We start from the raw sequence: 18640 nt of genomic DNA, 5'->3' as shown, positions 1-18640 counted from the left end.
ATCAGAGTGCAGTGCTTTCCACCATCGGAGACTGCTCAGTGTCTGTGTTTTCACACCTTGGCTACTACGGGTAATTACTGGCAACTGCTTCCCCTTACTCCTTACCTCTCCTTGTTAGCTTCTGTAATTGATGGCCTCAAACAGGAAACATTATTATGTCTCTCATGACTACATCTGATTTCCCACCATGTTCAGTTCATATCTCTGACTCAAAATCTTTCCCTTGTAGTTAACTTGAGACAAGGACTCAATGGATTAAAACAAGACCTTTCCTGAGAATTCTCAGAGATATGACAGTGCAGGGAACTTGGACTTCTTAAGCTGGAGACTCAAGAATCTTTCCAAATGGATTACTACTGCCACCCAGCAATGGAATAGGAGGAATAGTGGAGAACTTTGCTAGTGCCATTACATCATACAGTCTACAGGACCCTTGTCTGGTTATAATGCAATTTTGGTTGGCATTGGGAACAATGCTACTTTTGTTTTTTCAGTCTTTCCTTTCTTTTCCCCTCTGCTTATTCCTTTTATTCCAGCACTTCTGTGACTTCCGTGTGCTAGAGCAGTCTAGTCTGATCTCTATTTTCTCTTTTTAAAAGAGATTATTTCTATTCACAGCTTAAAATGTGTTTTTTTTTTTTTAGGCTTATTTTCTTTATTTCTTGTATATCAGTCCCTGCTTTCAGTTGCACACTCCAGGCATCATTATCTTTTCTTGCTAATGTTATTGAATAGTTTAAGTCATAATTTTTAAAATAAATAAACTTACTTATTTAACATCCCAGTTATGGTTTCCCCTCTCTTCTCTCCTCCCAGTCCCTCATCCTCATCCCTACTCTGTTCCTATCCTCCAATACACTCTCCCTCCACTTATGTTCAGAAATGGGCAGGTCTCCCATGAGTGCTGTGGGATGTTCTGTATGCTGTGAATATGTGTTGTTCTGATTGGTTGATAAATAAAATGCTGATTGGCCAGTAGCCAGGCAGGAAATATAGGTGGGATAAATAGACAAGAAGAATTCTGGGAAGACGAAGGCTGTGTGAGGAGACACCAGCCTGCTGTCCAAGGAGCATCATGTAGTGGCACACAGGTAAAGCCACGGAACATGTGGTGACATATAGATTAACAGAAATGGGCCGAGTTTAAGTGTAAGAGCTAGTCAGTGGTAGGTAGGCCTGAGCTAATGACTGAGTAGTTTTAATTAATATAAGCCTCTGTGTGTTTACTTAGGTATGCAGGACCAGGCAAGACACGGGAATTTTATAAATGGCTATGGGACCTTGGTGCCGGGCGAGCACAGGAAAACTTCAGCTACACATGAGTATCAACAAAATATGGTATATCAAGTTGCAGTAAGACTAAGCACCTCCCCATGTATTAAGACTGGGCAAGGTGACCCAGTATGAGGAATAGGTTCTCAAAAGCCAGTAAAAGAGTTGGAGACAGCCCCTGTTCCCAAGGTTAGGAGCCCCACAAGAGGACAAGCTACACAACCATAACAGTCAGTCCTACGCTGGCTTCCTGGCTGTCAGTTCGGTCTCTGTGAGCCCCTGTGAGCCCACATTAGTTGATTCTGTGAGTTTTCTTGTGGTGTCCTTGATCTCTCTGACTCCTACAATCCTTTATCCTCCTCTTCTCCAGGATTACCTGAACTCAGCCTAATGTTTGGCTGTGGGCCTGCATCTGTTTCCATCAGTTGCCAGATGAAGCCTCTCTGATGACAATTGGCTAGGCATCAATCTGGTCACAGGAGATGGCCAGTTCAGGCTACATATCCATTGTTGCCAGGAGTCTTAGCTGGGATCATCCTGGTAGATTCCCTTGTACCAGGTTTTTACCTGACCCCCAAATGCCCCCATCCCTTTCCAGCAGTTTCTTTCAATATTCTCCCTCTGTATCCCCATCCCCCAACCCGATTGCTTGTGTTCCCATCATCACCCACTCACAGGCCACTCTCGAAATCTTTTCTAGTTCCCCTTCTCAGGGAGATCCGGGTGTCCTCCCATGAACCCTCCTTATTACCTAGTCTCTCTGGGTCTTTGGATTGTAGCATAGTTATTCTTTATTTTACAGCTAATAGCCACTTACGTTAAGTCATAATTGTCATCCCTAAACTGTAGCAGACTATAATACCAAGGGTCAAGAAACAAAAACTTCTGTCCAGGTGTACTTGGAGAGATGGGAAAAAGGAAGGGGAGGAAGAAAAAAGAAAAACTTGGTCAACTTTTCGGGAACCAAATTTTTCTAAACTGCTGTGCTAGTTAGCTTTTGTGAACTTGACATAAACTGGCATCACCTATGAAGAGGGACCCTCAATTGAGGCGCTGCCTCCATCAGACTGGTGTGCGGCATGTTTCTGATGGATTTTCTGATTGTAATTGCACACTGTGAGCTGTGTGGGGGAACCTGGGCTGTATAAGAAAGGAGGCTGAGCAAGCCAGTAAGCAGAGTTCCTCTATCGCCTCTGCTTTAGTTTCTTCCTCAGGTTCCTGTCTTGGCTCCCTTCAGTGATGGAAGCTAAGCTGTAAGATGAAATAAGCTCCCTTCCTCGCTAATTTGTTTTTAGTCAGTGTTTTACCACAGCAGAAACTAAACTAGGAGAGCCGACGAAATAAAGGCCTTCAGGAGAAATTCAGAGTTTCATATTACGATTGAAGTGTAGACTAAAACTCAGCCAACATCTACTCATTCCTTGAACACTGCCCCATTTTAGAAGTGTGACACCAATGATCCTTTTTTCGTATAAGCACCAGATCACAGTGGTGAAATCGAGGCATTTTATTTTCCCACTTTGCGAGGCCAGCATCAGCTGGGAATGGCAGGTGCACTGGTTTCAGTCCAGAAAACAGTTTTAAACCGTGAAGCAAGTCACCTCCCCTCCTTCCTCTTTGGGTGACTAGTCAAGAGGATTGTCTCAGTCACTTAGGTTTTATTCCTTCTGCCAATTATGTTTGTCTTTTTCTTGACAAAACCATGTTTTATATTTTGTTTGCTGTAAAGCTTGTCAGGTAGGTACATGACCTTGCAGGCAAGTATCTTAATAGTACCTTTCTACTTTAAACCTTTACTTTGGGGGGCCTAGAAGGATTTGGGTGGGGGCTGCTAATTGATCAGGCTGCCGGCCCTAGAGATCCACTGTGTCCTGTTCATTTATAGTTGGATATAGGCTGACTCAAGATGTTTTTATTTTGAAAAAGAACTCTCAGACTTTCTCTCTTTCTCTCTTTCTCTCTTTCTCTCTTTCTCTCTTTCTCTCTTTCTTTCTTTCTTTCTTGTTTTGTTTTGTTTTATGAGACAGGGTTTCTCTGTGTAGCTTTGCGCCTTTCCTGGCGCTCCCTCTGTAGACCAGGCTGGCCTCGAACTCAAAAGATCTGCCTGCCTCTGCCTCCCGAGTGCTGGGATTAAAGGCGTGCGCCACCACCGACCGGCCAGATTTTCTTTCTTATGGCAAGTGTGATACTTGCTTCCCACGTGTGAAAGGAGAACAGCAAACATGGTAGATGAAGGTATCAGACATATTTAATTGGATTTTACCGAGTCAGACCCATGGCCATAGTAGCTAATTCTTAAGTTATTTCAAACTTCCTTTTGCAATACACTGTCAGTGCTTGCTAATGGTTACACTCGGCAAGAAAAGTACAAAATCAGCAGAGAAAAGAAGGGGGAGAGGTACAGGGTTCTCCCGAAACAAACCACAATGTATAACGGGAAGGCCAGCTCTTGCCCAAAGGAACCGCCACTACCTTTAAAAGAACCTGACCAAAGCAAAGCAACAAAAACCAATGAAGTGCTAGATTCTGAGTTCGCCATTCCGCCCACGGACCAGGCTTTCAGAATTCCAGAGGGAGCCTTGGGTGTTGCCAGATGAAGTGTAAGCTGCCACGGAGGCTGGGTGACAGAAAAGCCCCTTCCTCTATCCCTTAGAGGACTTCCACACAGACGCGAGCAGGGCTGACGCCCTCTGGCAGCCCATTGCTCACCCACGGGCCCCGCCTGCGGCGGAAGTGGCGGCGGCGGCAGGGCTCGCAGAAGCAGCAAGGGGTGCCGATGAGGAGGGCTGGTGTCCGGGTGAAACCCATCTGCTGGCGGGGTGATCCCAGGGCGAGAAGGAAGCTGCGACGGGGAGGAAAAGTGAGGAGAAAAGGCAGGATGGAGCGTGGAAGCCTGAGGAGAAGGAGCGGCGTCACCGCCTGCGCTCACCGGTCTGTTGTTAGCAAGTAACCTCTCAAATCCTTAGTTCCAGCGTCTGCTCTAGAGTCTTTCATTGCTCAGATGTCCGGGTCTGGCTCTGGAAGGATGATCCAGGCTACCTGGAGTTGGGGAGAAGCCACTGCGGAGGCCTCACAGCTGGTTCCTGCCCGGGATCAGGAACAGAGTTTTACCTTTGAGGACGTTACAGCATTCTTTTCGTCAGGTTTCTGGTTAGGGTGGGCTTTACTATTTAGCAGCTGGAAACAGAACAGTAATTATCTAAGTCTGGTAGGTTGGGGCAAAGGTACTTGGATGACCAGGTTTTGTTGCTTCCGTGGCGGCTACAACACTGTGATGAACTGGAAACTGGGCTTTCAGCTGCTCCAACTTCCGTTGTATACTTCATCTTTTTCTGAGCCCTGGACCAGGTATTTGTTTAGTTCCCCGGGAAGGGACACAACTTCTGTAAAGCACAACTCTTTGCAGGCATTGAGAAAGACCACAAAGGGTACTAGTTTTTATGAGCTTTAGCTCATGCTCCTGGGGTCTTGCTGGCCCTGTAGACATCATGTGTGAGACAAACTCAAGTCTCATAGACATTTTAGCCAGAAGTTAACAATGGGGTAAGGTTTTCCCTTTACACGATAAATACACAGTTTTCTAGAGAAACTAGTTCTTTGCAACTTGGTTGATCCAGTCACTTTGCAAAATGCCTCAAGAAATCAGGATCTCTGTGTTCAAGTTTTATCAAGGACCTCTCGCTTCCATTCGTTGATATGAATTCCATCTCCTGGGCCAAAACGATGAATTCTGCTGCTCAGAATCCTCACTGATGTTGCAAGGGAGCAAAAACAATGCTTCAACCTCTTATTCAACCTTTAATTCTCAGGACCATACTGCGGTGTGAGAATGTCCCTTACGTTACAGAAGAGGAGACAGGCTGTCACAGAATCAAGAAAACTATCCAAAATCGGGGAGCCTTGGTGCTTCACATCCAGCTTTTCCTGATTCCAGTGCTTAGGGGCGGCACAGGTCCTCTACTGAAGTGTGGATATTTTGCAGCCTAGTCACAAAGCATGTCCCCACACCATTCCACATCTATATGTTATGTCATGCCCCTAGAATTTCTTGAAGAAGGAAAAGTAAGCCTGAGATAGGATCTGAGAGTCTTTGAGGAGAGAGAGTAGACTTTGTTCAGTATTATTCTCTATTGTGACAGATTTCTCTGAAGTTCAGGAATCAAAAAGAGATGATCTCAGACAATACTGGCCACTAAAATCAGTCCATCATGGAAGAGATCATGATTTAAGGCCAAGAGGACAGTGTGACCTCTTGGAAAAATAGGAATGAGGATTACTGTTCCTGGTGTCCTGGAAATGTCTCAGTATTTCAACTACTAAAGACATAAACCCTGGAATTTAGGAGATGGCTCAGGGGGCCTGAATGCTTTCCACGTAAGCATAAGGAACCGAGTTCAAAGCTCTAGCATCCATGTAAAAGGAAGGCATGGTTGTGTGTGTGCCTTTAATCCCTATTGAAGGGTGGAGACAGGCAGATAGAACCCAGGAGCTCTCTGGCTATCCCACCCAGCTAAAGTAGCAAGTTTCAGCTTTAGTGAGCAATTCTCTTTCAAGAGAATAACGTGGAGAGTGATAGAAGCAGACATCTGACATCCTCCTCTGGCTCCTTTATGTGTACATTTATGCATGTATTACCATCATAAATAAATGACATAAATGGTTTAAAAAAACTAAAGGACATAAATGCTCTCTCTCTCTCTCTCTCTCTCTCTCTCTCTCTCTCTCTCTCTCTCTCTCTCTCTCTCTCTGAGAGTGTCTAGCTCTACAGATCAGATGAATCTCAAGTTTATGATCCTGTTTCAGCATTCTGAATGCTGGAGTTGCAGGCCAGTACTAACACACAAACAAGTTTGAAAATACTCTTGACATCAAGAGTATTTTCTATATGTGTGTGTGTGTGTGTGTGTGTGCGTGCAGAGCACAGTGCTCTCATTTATTTAAAAGAAAAAACAAATACAAAGATGAACAGGCTAATTTTAATAGATTGGTTTAAATGGGAAGTAAAAATGAAAACACATTTAAGGCTTTTAGAACATGTATTTTAAAATGAAATGAAGAAAATGTCATTAATTGTTTTGAGGGAAGCTCTCTGTGCAGAAGTATTACTTATATATGCCCAAATAATGGAAGTTGATCACAGATATGTCTTTTTTTTTTTTTGAGACAGGGTTTCTCTGTGTAGTTTTGCACCTGCCCTAGAACTCACTTTGTAGACCAGGCTGGCCTCGAACTTACAGAGATCTGCCAGCCTCTGCCTCCTGAGTGCTGGGAGTAAAGGCGTGAGCCACCACTGCCCGGCTCACAGATATGTCTTTAAAGAGAGGAATCAGTTTAGTTTTGCTGAGCACCCAGAAACAATTTGGTGCACTGTGTGGGACTAAACTTGCCTGTGCTGAATCTCTCAGCAGTGTATAGAAGGAGGGGAAAGGGGCTGGGGACTGACACTGAGAAGAGGCATTTGAAGTAGGAGAATAATTCTGAAATGGTTGGCTCCATGTACAACACACACCTGTTTCATTTTCTTTCACTGGATATACTTAGTGGAATTTGGTTTATAGATGAATACTCATGTGAGGGGATTCCATGAGGGGAAGATGAAGCAGTTTGAGGCTTGGAATGTGAAGAGATGCTTATGCCTGTATCAACTGGAGAAAGAACCATTGTAGACTTAGGTGACTAACAGCTGCTGATTGAAAGTTTACCAGATGTCTCTCCCTCAAGAACCCTCCAGAACCTAGGAGATCAAAAATGAATATTTCCCCCATTTAACAGTAGGTGGAATGGGAGGAAAATCAGAATGAATGTTTAACTGCTGGTCCCACAGTATGATTTGAACCCAGCAGGACTGCTTGAAAACCCCACTTTACTCCTTCTGAAAAATTTTAGATAAGTCTCATTGTATAGCCCTGCTGACCTGATACTTGTTATGAAGACCTTTCTGGCCTCAAACTCACAGAGATGTACCTGCCCCTGCCTCCAGAGTGCTTATTAAACACATGTACTACTATGTCTGGCCTACTGTATTTTTTTTTTTTAAATAATCCCTTATGACCCACTGCTTCTGTGTGTAGACTAAATGGGGATGGGAAAAGCAGAGATGTAGTTTTCAAGTTACAGCAAAATTGGCAGTCAGAATTGTGGAGAAAATAAAATCCCTGCAAACAAGGAGAAAAGTCAAGTTTTCAGGACAAAAGAAGTTGGAAGCTAGTTAGAACAGATAAGCATTAGGGAGCTTTTTCTTGGATTCACAAAGGCAGCCATGACTGTGATATCTAGAGAACTTGCTTGGGAAGGTCTGAAATTGAAGAGGAAATGTCTTCCAGGAGTTCGGAGAGACATCCAGCAGTGGATGCATCCATTTTGTACTGTCAGACAAGCTCCCACAGTCTTGATTGACCAGCAAAGGAAGCTGAAGGAAACCAAGAAGCTCTGTACACAGTGCCCTTTGTATTATTTTTTCTTATCAAACCTGATGGTCCACAAGCACCAACATTCCTACTTCTAATGACGGCTTTACCCCAACATCTCAACCATTTGTTGTAATCTCACATAACACGGGAAAAACTGGGGGTTAAGTAATGAAGGAGATTTCTCTGGAGGTCTTATCAGGAGCAGGTCTATTACCAATCCTGGTTACCTCGAGGCCTAGGTAAGTTGTTGTCACTGTTTTCTACTCCATCCCTTTTTATTTCCGAGGAGCTTCTGACAAATGTTCTTGTACTCTCCATCAGGGGCTGTAGAGACTGCTGGTTCCGCTCAGAATCCATTCTCCTTTTTCTGTCAGATAGTGGCTCTCAAAATTTTAATCCAGAAAAAAAGCATGCAATGAATGTTCTAGTCCCTCTTGTCAGATGACACCATGTAGCCAATGGGATGTGAGCAGAAACCGTGCAACCAATTCGTGGGTCATGGGATTAATGGTAGCGTCTGTGATGGTTATTACTCTCGGCTGTCAACTTGACAGGGTCCAGAATCAGTGTGAGGGGGCGATAAGCCACTGGTAATGCCAGTGAGATTATCTAGGTTAAGTTAATTGTGGTGGAAAGATCTATTCTCTAGGGACACCATCTCATGGACTGGTGTGGTTTGAATGAGGATGTCTCCTATAGGCTCATATATTTGAACACTTGGCTCCCACAGTGGCATTGTTCGAGGAGGCTTCGGAAGTGTGGCTTTGTTAGGGGAAGTGTGCCACTGGGGGTGGGCTTGGAGAGTTTAAAAAGTCATGTCATTCCTAGTTTGCTCTCTCTGCTTACATGCTTATGGATGTGACTTCCAATCCTGTTCCAGCCACCATGCCTCCTGCCACTGTGGACTTATATCCCTCTGAAACTGTAAGCCCAAATAAACTCCCTTCAATTTCCTTGGTAGTGATGTTGTCACAGAAAGAGAAAGTATCTGAAATAGCTGGGCTCCCAGACTGACTGAAATGGAGGGAGCGTGCTGAGCATGACGATTCACCGCTCTCCGCTTCCAGAGCGCAGGTGTAATGTGACCAGTTGGGGCAAGTGTCTGCTGCTCATGTCTTCCCTGCCATCATGGGCTGTACCCTCAAAGTTTGGTCAGGTGTTTGTCACAGTAATGAGGCATGTAATCATGCTCCTCCCATTCCCCCCACCTTTTCTAGGACAGACTGTTGATGTTCCTCGTAGTGTGCCATTTTTATAGTGTAGCCAATTAGTCAGATGTTTCCATTTCCTTATTTTATTTTATTTTATTTTATTTTATTTTATTTTATTTTGGTTTTTCGAGACAGGGTTTCTCTGTGTAGCTTTGTGCCTCTCCTGGAACTCACTTGGTAGCCCAGGCTGGCCTCGAACTCACAGAGATCCGCCTGGCTGTGCCTCCCAAGTGCTGGGATTAAAGGCGTGCACCACCACCACCCGGCCGAGTATTTTTTTTTTTTAAACATGGATCACCAGGCAAATAATTAAAAAGTCAGTGAAATAATCACCCAGATTTAAGTCACAGTCCTTCCACTATAAAGTCATTTAGTCTTGTGGAAGAAATTTAGTTTTTTTGAGCTTTAGTTTCCCTATCTGTGAGAAGGATTGAGAAATGTCCCTGTTGTTCTGACTAGATCTAATATTTCGCAAGATTACCATGGATATGGGGAGTACTGCAGCATCAACATGTAACTTCTGTTTGGCTCTGATTCTAGATCAGGAAGTTCCTGAGACCCTGGAATTTTGAAACCATGACATTTTCCTGCAGGTTTTGGCTTTCCCCTGGGTCTCTGTTGGCTGTCCAATATGTGACTTAAAGAAGGGTTTATTTTAAAAAATGTGATTTTTCAAAATTCTTTGTGAATTTCATACTATGTATACAATGTGTTTTGATCATATTTGCCTCCAACTACTCCTAGGTCCTCCTCACCCCACTCCCAACTTCATGTTCTCCTTTAAAAAATAATTCATTGAGTCTAATTAGGATTGAGTCTAATTAGTGCTTCCCATATGTGCCTGGGTATGGGATTATCCAGTGGGGTCTGGTCAACCTACCAGGGGTTACACCCCTAAAGAAAACTGACTCTCTTAGTATCTAGCAATTGTCAATAGTTTCTCAAATAGGCGTGGGAGTCATGTACTCTTCCCTCATCCACACAGGAATGTTGACTGGTTTGATTTTATGCAGGTCTTGTATAGGCTAAAGAGGGATTTCTAGTCACTCTTCTCACTAGATGGCATGTACCAAGTGTTTGCCACATTTGGGAACTTCCCTTTGAGAACAGTTGCTTTCTTTAAAGAAAGGTCTAGTGACAAGATTTAAACATCTCTGATGATTGAGTAGTGTGTGTGTGTGTGCGCGCGCGTGCGTGCGTGCTCGCGCGCCCACGCACGTGTGTGTGTGTGTGTGTGTGTGTGTGTGTGTGTGTGTGTGTGTGGTTGTTGTTGCTTGAGAATTCTATACCTGTGTATTATGTGTTTTGATGAAATATGTCTCCTTCATTCCCCTCCATCACTTTTCCTCCTAACTTCATGTGTCTTTTTTTTTTTTTTTTTAAAGAACAAAACACCGCATCCACATAGTGCTGCCTATATGTGCATGGGGATAGGGCAATATACAGGGACCTGGGTAGCCTCTCAGGGGACATATCTCAGAGGAAAACAGGCTCTTTCTTGTCCAGAAGCCGTCAATTGCCCATATCAAGAGTGTGAGACTTTATGATCCCCTGCCCTACCCAGGATGGTATTTTTGTTGGCTTAATTTTGCACAGATTTCAAGCATGCAGTCACAGCCACTGTGAGTCCATGTGTACAATGGTCCTGTCATGTCTGACAAATACTGTTTTACTGTAGGCTTCCATTAGTTTTGTCTCTTGAAAATTTTGCCCCCTCTTCTTTGATGATTCCTGAGTCTTAAGGAGGTGTGATAAAGATTGTAGCTGGAAGTTTTCCTGTGTCCCTCCTGGCCTGTGGTCGGGACAAATCTCTCATCCACAGTCCTGCAACCTTTTATAAAATAATCACACAGAGGCTTAATATTTATAACTGCTTGGCCATTTACTCAGGCTTATTACTGACTAGCTTTCACACTTAAATCAACCCATAATTCTTATCTATGTTTAGCCATGTGGCTTGGTACCTTTTTTCAGTTTTGCCCCACATCTTGCTTCCTCTGTGTCTGGCTGGCGACTCCTGACTCTGCTCTTCCTCTTCCCAGCATTCCTTTAGTCTGCTCACCCTGCCTATACTTCCTGCCTGGCTACTGGCCAATCAGTGTTTTATTAAACCAGTGTACAATAGCATTATCCCACAGCAATAGATGTTCTATTTAGAACAAAGCCCACTGTACTATTGTATTCTCTGCATGTTTACCAGTTGTGAGTCTCTGTATTAATCACCATCTATCTACTCTAGGACATGGAGAAATCAAGTTAGCACCAAGTTGGGATCTTCAGCTTTCATAGTATTAAAAGGTTCTAGTCATGATACTGGGGGAAGAAAGTTATCAACACTCTCACCCAACTATGAATCCTGCAAGCTACAATGATGTCTAGCCTGGAAGGATATGTACCTTGGTGCAATAGTGGCATAAATTCTATGGGAGTAACCAAACACTTTCTGATTTCAAGACCATTTAATAAGATGGAACTTATGCCTGGTCCTATTAATTGAGCCAACCCGCTGTGGTAGGCCCCAGAGGAGAACTTATTACAATTCTGCTAAATGGACATAGTAATAAACTTTCCCTAAGTTCTTGTCTATATACCTACAGATTATTGTATCTCTCATTCCTCATCTGATGCTTAATTCTGTAAGCTTAGTCTTCATGTTCTTTGCTAGTTCCCATTAGCAGAGATGCAACCATTTAAGGGATACGTCAACCTCCTGGTAACTTGTTTAAAAGTTTAAGAAAATGTACTGACACTGACATCAGTATAGTGGAATAAATCCTTTATCTCAATCACAAGGAGGACAAAAACCAACCAACCAACCAACCAACCAACCAACCAACCAACCAAACAAACAAACAAAAAAGTATGTCTTGTAAAGCAAGATATAATTACAACTTGGGAAGAAATTGCCTCTAAGTCTCTGTTATCTGACTCAGAGCTGAGCTTTTCTCATTATCTATTCCTTTCTGTCCTCAGATGTTGATTTATCAGTTGTGGTATATGTAGATTCCACATGGATTTCCTCTAGCTATACATGTCTCCTAGTGAAATATTGGGCTGGAGTAGTCCAGTAGGCAATATGCTCTTCATAAGCTCTCAGATGCTAGATATATAGAAGCAGATAAGGTTTGAGTGCTTCTTAATAATGCTCCAACTTGGAGTGGTGAGGCTAGCTAGACTCATTCATTAAAATGGCAGCTATTCCCAGAGTATCTGCTGATTCTGAAACTGTCCTAAGTGACAGGATATATAATCATTAGCCAAGTGAAGCCCTTGTTTTATAAAGTTACATTTTATTATTGAAAATGACCTTTAATATTCTTTTTTAACCAGAAACTGTGATTCATCATTTCCATTTGATGAAACCAGCTCGGCCAGAATTTTTAACAATACTGATGGCAATCTCTGGTCTCTAAGGACATTTGTTCATCACAGTGAAAGCAGCTGTGAGAAAGGAGCTGACTTACTGGGAGCTGTTCTGCATCCTGAAAGTAGCCTGTGAAGAAGGCTGCTGGTTCAAGATCTTTATTCTTGAACAAAGACATGTGACTCTCATTCTTTTCTTTCTTTTTGATCATTTTTATCTATTTTATTGTGTCCTCTGTCACTATTATATACTTTTCTAAAAGTAAAATGGTTCTAAACGTAAGATGGAGTATCTGTACCCATATCTGACACAGTAGACTTCAAGCCAAACTTAAGCAGAAAGAACTCTACTATATACTAATAAAGAGAAAGCTCAACAAGAAGACATAATAGTTGTAAACATGTGTGTACTGAGTATTGGTATACTTACTTTTATGAAGCAAACTTGAAGGGATAGGCTGGTCCAGAGATAATAATAGGACTTCAGTAACCCATTATCATCAACAAATAGGTAGATCATCCAGACAAAAAGTTCACAAAGGAACCTTAGAATTAGATTATACTATAGATCAAATGAGCTTAACAGACTTCTATAGAATATGCTAGCAAATCTCTGTAGAATGACTATCTTCTCAGAAGCCTAAGCCCAAGAAACATTCTTCAAAATAGCTCACAATTTAGACCACAAAACAAATCTTAAGAAACCCTAAACTGAAATAATTTCTTCTGTTGTATCATGTCATAATGGAATAAAACTAGAAATAAACAGCAAGAGAAATGTATAGAATGTGTATAGAAATATATAAACACACTGAGACTGAAAATATAACTTTGAATGATCAAGTAAAGGAAGAAATCAAGGAACAGTTAAAAGTTTCTAAGAATCTAATGAAAAGTGAAAACCCCATAGTCTAAGTGTGTGATAGGCTCATGTAAATACTCTATGTTCACATAAGAATGTATTTCTTGGAATCTTTCCCCATCCATAAGTAAGGAATGTTATTATAATAAAATCAACATACCCACCACTAAAATGGACAATATACTACAAATTTTATCATATATTTTCCCAATTTCCATGAACAAACAATGCTACAGAAATAAAATGAATGCATAATATGTTAAAGGCTCAGACCTGCATTTATTGTCATCTATACTCTTTGGAACATCTGAAATGGGTATGCATTAGTCTGTCTTAAGTGTTCACAACATGTTATATGTTAAATATCAAGTGCTGCAGACATCAAATTTCAAAAGAGGGACAAGGTTATATGCAAATGGTGACCATGAGATTTTTGGTAATTGGTGGCCAACTCTTAAACTATCATGGATAACAAGGGTATTAATATGTCAAGAATAAATATGTTCATTTTAATTAAAAATGCTTTCTCTTCAGTTCCCAATTTTGGAACTATTGTTTACAGAGAGACTTGACTCAAGGAAAGAGGGCATTTCACTATTTCTCACCTTTTTCCTCGACTCTATTTCTTGTTCCACCTCCCTATTGTTTGGATCATTGTCAATCAGTTTGTCCTTGGGAAGAGGGTCAAGAATACAGGATTTTGTTTTTCAGTTGTTCTGCTGGTTGACCTGGATAGCTCTCTTGAGCTTGCAGAGATTACAGAGTTTGCTACAACCGATTTTACAAAATTCATGCCAGTCATTTTTTTTTACTTCAAGATCTTGATAGACAGTGTTCTCTATGCTCCTGTCTTAGAATTTGTCTTAAGAGGTATCTTGTCTGATAACAAAATCCTTGAAATATGAGAATAGTATTCATTTACATACTGCTTACCATTCTCTGAGGTACTTGGTTTTATTAACAATGTCAGTATGAATTATCTCTTCTCCCATCTTCATCTGTCTCTAAGTTCCTTAATGTTTCTTTGATAGTGTAATTATATTCTAATTAAAATATATTGAAAAAAGAAAAATAAATAGAATTAAAAATGGAAAAAATTAATGTGGCTCACAAAAGTGAATTAGGTAAATTGTGAAGTTATCAGTTCAAATTCTAAACATTTTAGGGAGCCTTAAGCTAATATGCTGGTCATTGTACACACACACACACACACACACACACACACACACACACACACAAATTTTTCTCCAGTCCCTATCACGCTCATAAAGAACAGTATCATCAATTTTATAATCAGCATCGCTATATTGACATTATCAATATGGTATACACCATAGCATCTTATAGAAAGAGCATTACATTAACAGACTGCTGCCCAGAGATGGGAGGAGATTGTGATCAAGGTGTTTGTACTCACAGTGCACAAATAGACTCTTCTGGTTCTGCTTAGCTTATGATGCCTTCAGTTCATGTCAATGGCATAGTCAAATTTTGATATCTTATTCTAAAACAGACTCCAGACCACTGCTTGATCTTTCCAATCCAACTTCCAGGTTCTACACTTTTTTTTTTTTAGTTTTTCCAGCATTCAATGGATTGATCATATTTCTGTATTATGATTGAGAAGTAAATGTCTGTTTACCATTCTCAAGGACAAAGGCCTTGATTTTTCACCCAAAACACAAGAAAAAAGCTGCCAAAATACTTCTCAGAAATCTGACTTCCTACATTGTTCTTAGACAGAGCATGTCTTGAGGAAGCTATTCTCCTTAGATTGGAGATGTCAGTGATCCTTAGATGTAAATTTTTTTCAGGTCTGAGCTTACTATCTCCAGTGCTGGGAGAATCATGGAGAATAAATTTCTCTGGGAAATGGCCCATAGGAAAAACATTTTATACCTTAATGTTCTCAGTTTCAGATTTATGGTTTAAATAAGAACTTTCACATTATAAAACTGCAAGAAAAAAACTTTCAATGAGAAACACACAGAGGATACTTGAGAAATTCATTGAAAATGCAAAGAAAGTTGGAGAAATTATTTCTGACTACTTTAAGAATTATAAGAAATTTAGATTTAAAAAAACCATTTGAAAGCACTTCAATCACTGGGACATTTCTGTCTGACTAAAGGAAGGACTGATTGATGTTCACCATTCTCTGCTTTCTGACATCTCAATGGTTTTCTGAAGATGGCTTTTTGTGCATTCATCCTCCTCAGGCGTGTCCTCCAGAGCCCTCTGAAGAACCATCCTGAGGGACCGATGACGCCTATGCTGCCTAAAGGAGCCAACGAAGAAGTAAATGATGGGGTTGGCACAGCTGTTCACACAGGACAGGACAGTAGTAATTCGGTAAAGATGACAAAAGGGATAATGCAAATGAAAGTCAAGCCAGAAAAACAGGAACAGGTAAAGCCCAAGAGGCAGGCCACAGATGAGGAAGACCACCACTGTGAGTGAGATGGTAACATACAGCCTGGTCAGTGGATTCCGCCTGGATCCACAGAGGATCCTGACTACTAGGGCCACACTGGACCCAAAGAGAAGCATAAATAAAAAGATCAGAAATGCAGTTACAATAAAGTTAACATTTTTCCACAAATGATGACAAACATCACTCAGGAATCCTGAGAAGTACCACTCGAGGATGCCCATCAGAAAGGACAGGGCCCAGATTAGGGCACATATGATAGCTGACATGTTTTTTGGGCGGTGACAGTGGTACCAGATTGGCCACAATACAGACAGGCAGCGCTCTGTGCTGATAGCACTGAGTATGCTCAAGCCTGAGAAATAGGGAATGATTGCTGCATTGCCTAAGATTTTTTTGCCTAATTTATGGACATAGATGCCATAGAAATCAATGACCCGTAACAGAGAGTCAATAAAGTGGCAGCAGAGGAAGAAGGAGTCTGCCAAAGCCAAGTTTAGGATGTAGACTGAGATGGCTTTCCTGCGCATATGAAATCCCAAGAGCCAGAGCACAATGGCATTTCCTGCCAGTCCAATCAGGGCAATGATGAGGGCCAGGAAGTTCAGGGTCAGGATTGGATCGCAATTTGGATTCTTGGGCTGGTCAGTTTCATTCGTTGGTGTAGATTCTGTGTTGTGGGATGAGATGGTTGGATCCATGCTCATAAGTCTTCCAGTAGTGTCCCTGAGAACATAAACCATGTTTGAGCATCTTAATATAGTCCCTTCTCCTCAGGACCACAATGTTATACTGTTGTTAGCATTTCTAAATAAATTCATTTATAAATAAAAGAACAACATGACTGCATGGATTAAGTCACCAAGAAAGAGCTGGAGAGTTCTGGACTGTGGATTCAAACCCAGAGTTTGTTGACTATAGCCTGAGTCATTCTTCCTATGTATAACTCAGGACCTCCAAATCATGTGGAAATAATCCATACTTTTCTATGTCATATCCACATATTCTGTGAGACAAACTTCTCCTTTCAGGGGCTACATAGACCAAGCACTACTCCTTTCTGGACCATAATTTTTTTCTTGTGTGAAAGGATTGAGAAAAATACAGAGATGATTATAACGTCCCCATGATGAGATGGTTCCGTCATCCATGGAGAATTACTACCTTGTTTTAGGGTACTGTGGACCTTTTCTAGGACATTTGTTAGGATGGCTGTGTCTGGTGATCTAAATAGGACCCAGAGGGAGTAGTTTAAAGACAAGAATGCTTTCTATATTTTCCAGGGCTTAGCTTTTTCTATATTTTGTATATCATAGTTTGTTTTTTTATTTTTTAAAAGCACATAAATTTAAAAATCACATTGAAAAAGTGTGTGTGTGTGTGTGTGTGTGTGTGTGTGTGTGTGTGTGTCTGTGCATGCGCAAGCATGTGCACATGCATGCATTCTTGTAGAGATCACAGTTGAAAGATTTGGTTCTCTCCTCTAATTTTGTTTTTCCTGGGGATTGAATTTAGGCCATTAGGTTTGGCAGCAAGTACTTCTGCCCACTAAGTCATCTCATTGGCTTACATTGTGGCGTTGATATTTCCTCAATGAGTGAAAGAACAAACAAATGAGATTCTCTCTAGTAGTAGGTAATTTGGATTAAGTAATAAAGTGTAAATTAAAATAAATGAAAAGAATTACACCACACACATGCAGGCATGCATGCGTGCGTGCACACACACACACACACACACACACACATACACACACACAATTTAGTTATAAAGAAAAAATCTCATTCATTGTAATTACTTTTGTAGATAGGTCTGTATATTTTGGAATGATGTCTATGCCCAGATAATTGAATGTCTTTGTTATGAGAATTCAGGATAACTTTGACTAGCATCTAGAAGCATTTTGTTGCACAACATGAATTCAGGATTTGGGCTGGAGCTGCATTTGTTCATCATCAGTACAGACAATGAAGTAATAAGTTAGAATAAGGTCTATGTAATATTATAAGGGGATATGAAAATAATGATGGAGGAGTATCAAGAGTATGTTGTGGAGTGCATGATATAATCTAATTCCTGTCTCTCTAAAGATATCTTTAGTAGAGTTCATTTGCCAAAGAAAGTTTTTGTATAAAATAGTTCTTTGATTGAGAGGTACAGAGAGGCACACACAGACATTAAATAGAGAAAAGAACAGCTCACATCTGGGGGACTAATACCAGGTCCCAAGAGGAGAGAAACTGAGGGACAAAGTCACAAATACAAAACCTACTGCTTGTGGCATGTGGTGAGGTTAAACATCATGACAGGAGCACATTGTGTAGCAAAGAGGCTCATCTAGTGGAGAGGGGGAGATGGAGATGGGGGTGCCTGTGTTAGCTTTTCCCCTCTTCCTGTTTTGTTACATTTGGGCACTCAGCTTCTTGGATGAGGCCACCCACATTCCTTCTTGGACTCCCTGCTTGTCTCAGACATATTAAGAAGTGTGATTTAGTAATTTTGTAGAATTTTCTTAATCCATATCAACTTGACACCCAAATACACCTCCTAAAACCATTCAGAATTTCCAAATAAAAACAATAGCATGGTCATAATTCTACTTAACACAGATGTCCTGTATACAAACTAAAGATGCCGTAATCCACTCCTTTAATCTCAGCAGTTTTACCTTGCTCAGCAGCCAGCATTCACAAATATCTTTTGAGACTCAGACTAATTTCTTAGCTGCCATTCCCTATAAAAACAATATAAAAAGTCAAATATAGAAACTCCCAACATACCATTGCATAGAGAAAACATTCTCATTCTAAAGTAGAGGACCAGGAGAATGTCAAGAAAGTATGGGCCCAAGGAAACCCACTGGTGTACACATTAAATCTTGCGTCTTCGTATCCATCAACAAGATCACATGGTACTGTGATGTGACCTCAAAGGGCTTGGGAGGCCCTGCCTTTGTGGATTTTCCAATTGCAACCTATGTAGCCTTTCTGATGAGCTGTCTGTGTTCTATACCTGCAGCAGTTTCCAGCAGATGTTCCATGTTTCTGGCATCTCCAGTTTCCTTGGATTTTCATCTTGCCTTAAGCTTCAT

At 41.2% G+C, this 18640-nt stretch overlaps 1 protein-coding gene across 1 annotated transcript; it reads right to left on the bottom strand.

Annotated features, from left to right (window-relative positions):
• Positions 1–15266: 15266 nt before the first annotated feature.
• On the bottom strand, positions 15267–16250 carry LOC102911651 (mas-related G-protein coupled receptor member X1-like). The gene has a single exon (XM_006993445.3). The coding sequence runs from the start codon at positions 16248–16250 to the stop codon at positions 15267–15269; it is 984 nt and encodes a 327-aa protein (XP_006993507.2).
• Positions 16251–18640: the final 2390 nt, after the last annotated feature.

This window comes from Peromyscus maniculatus, chromosome 1, assembly GCF_049852395.1.
Source record: "Peromyscus maniculatus bairdii isolate BWxNUB_F1_BW_parent chromosome 1, HU_Pman_BW_mat_3.1, whole genome shotgun sequence".
NCBI lineage: Eukaryota > Metazoa > Chordata > Mammalia > Rodentia > Cricetidae > Peromyscus > Peromyscus maniculatus.
The sequence above is the reverse complement of the archived record's forward strand: the minus strand, read 5'-3'. Positions and strand labels throughout refer to the sequence as shown.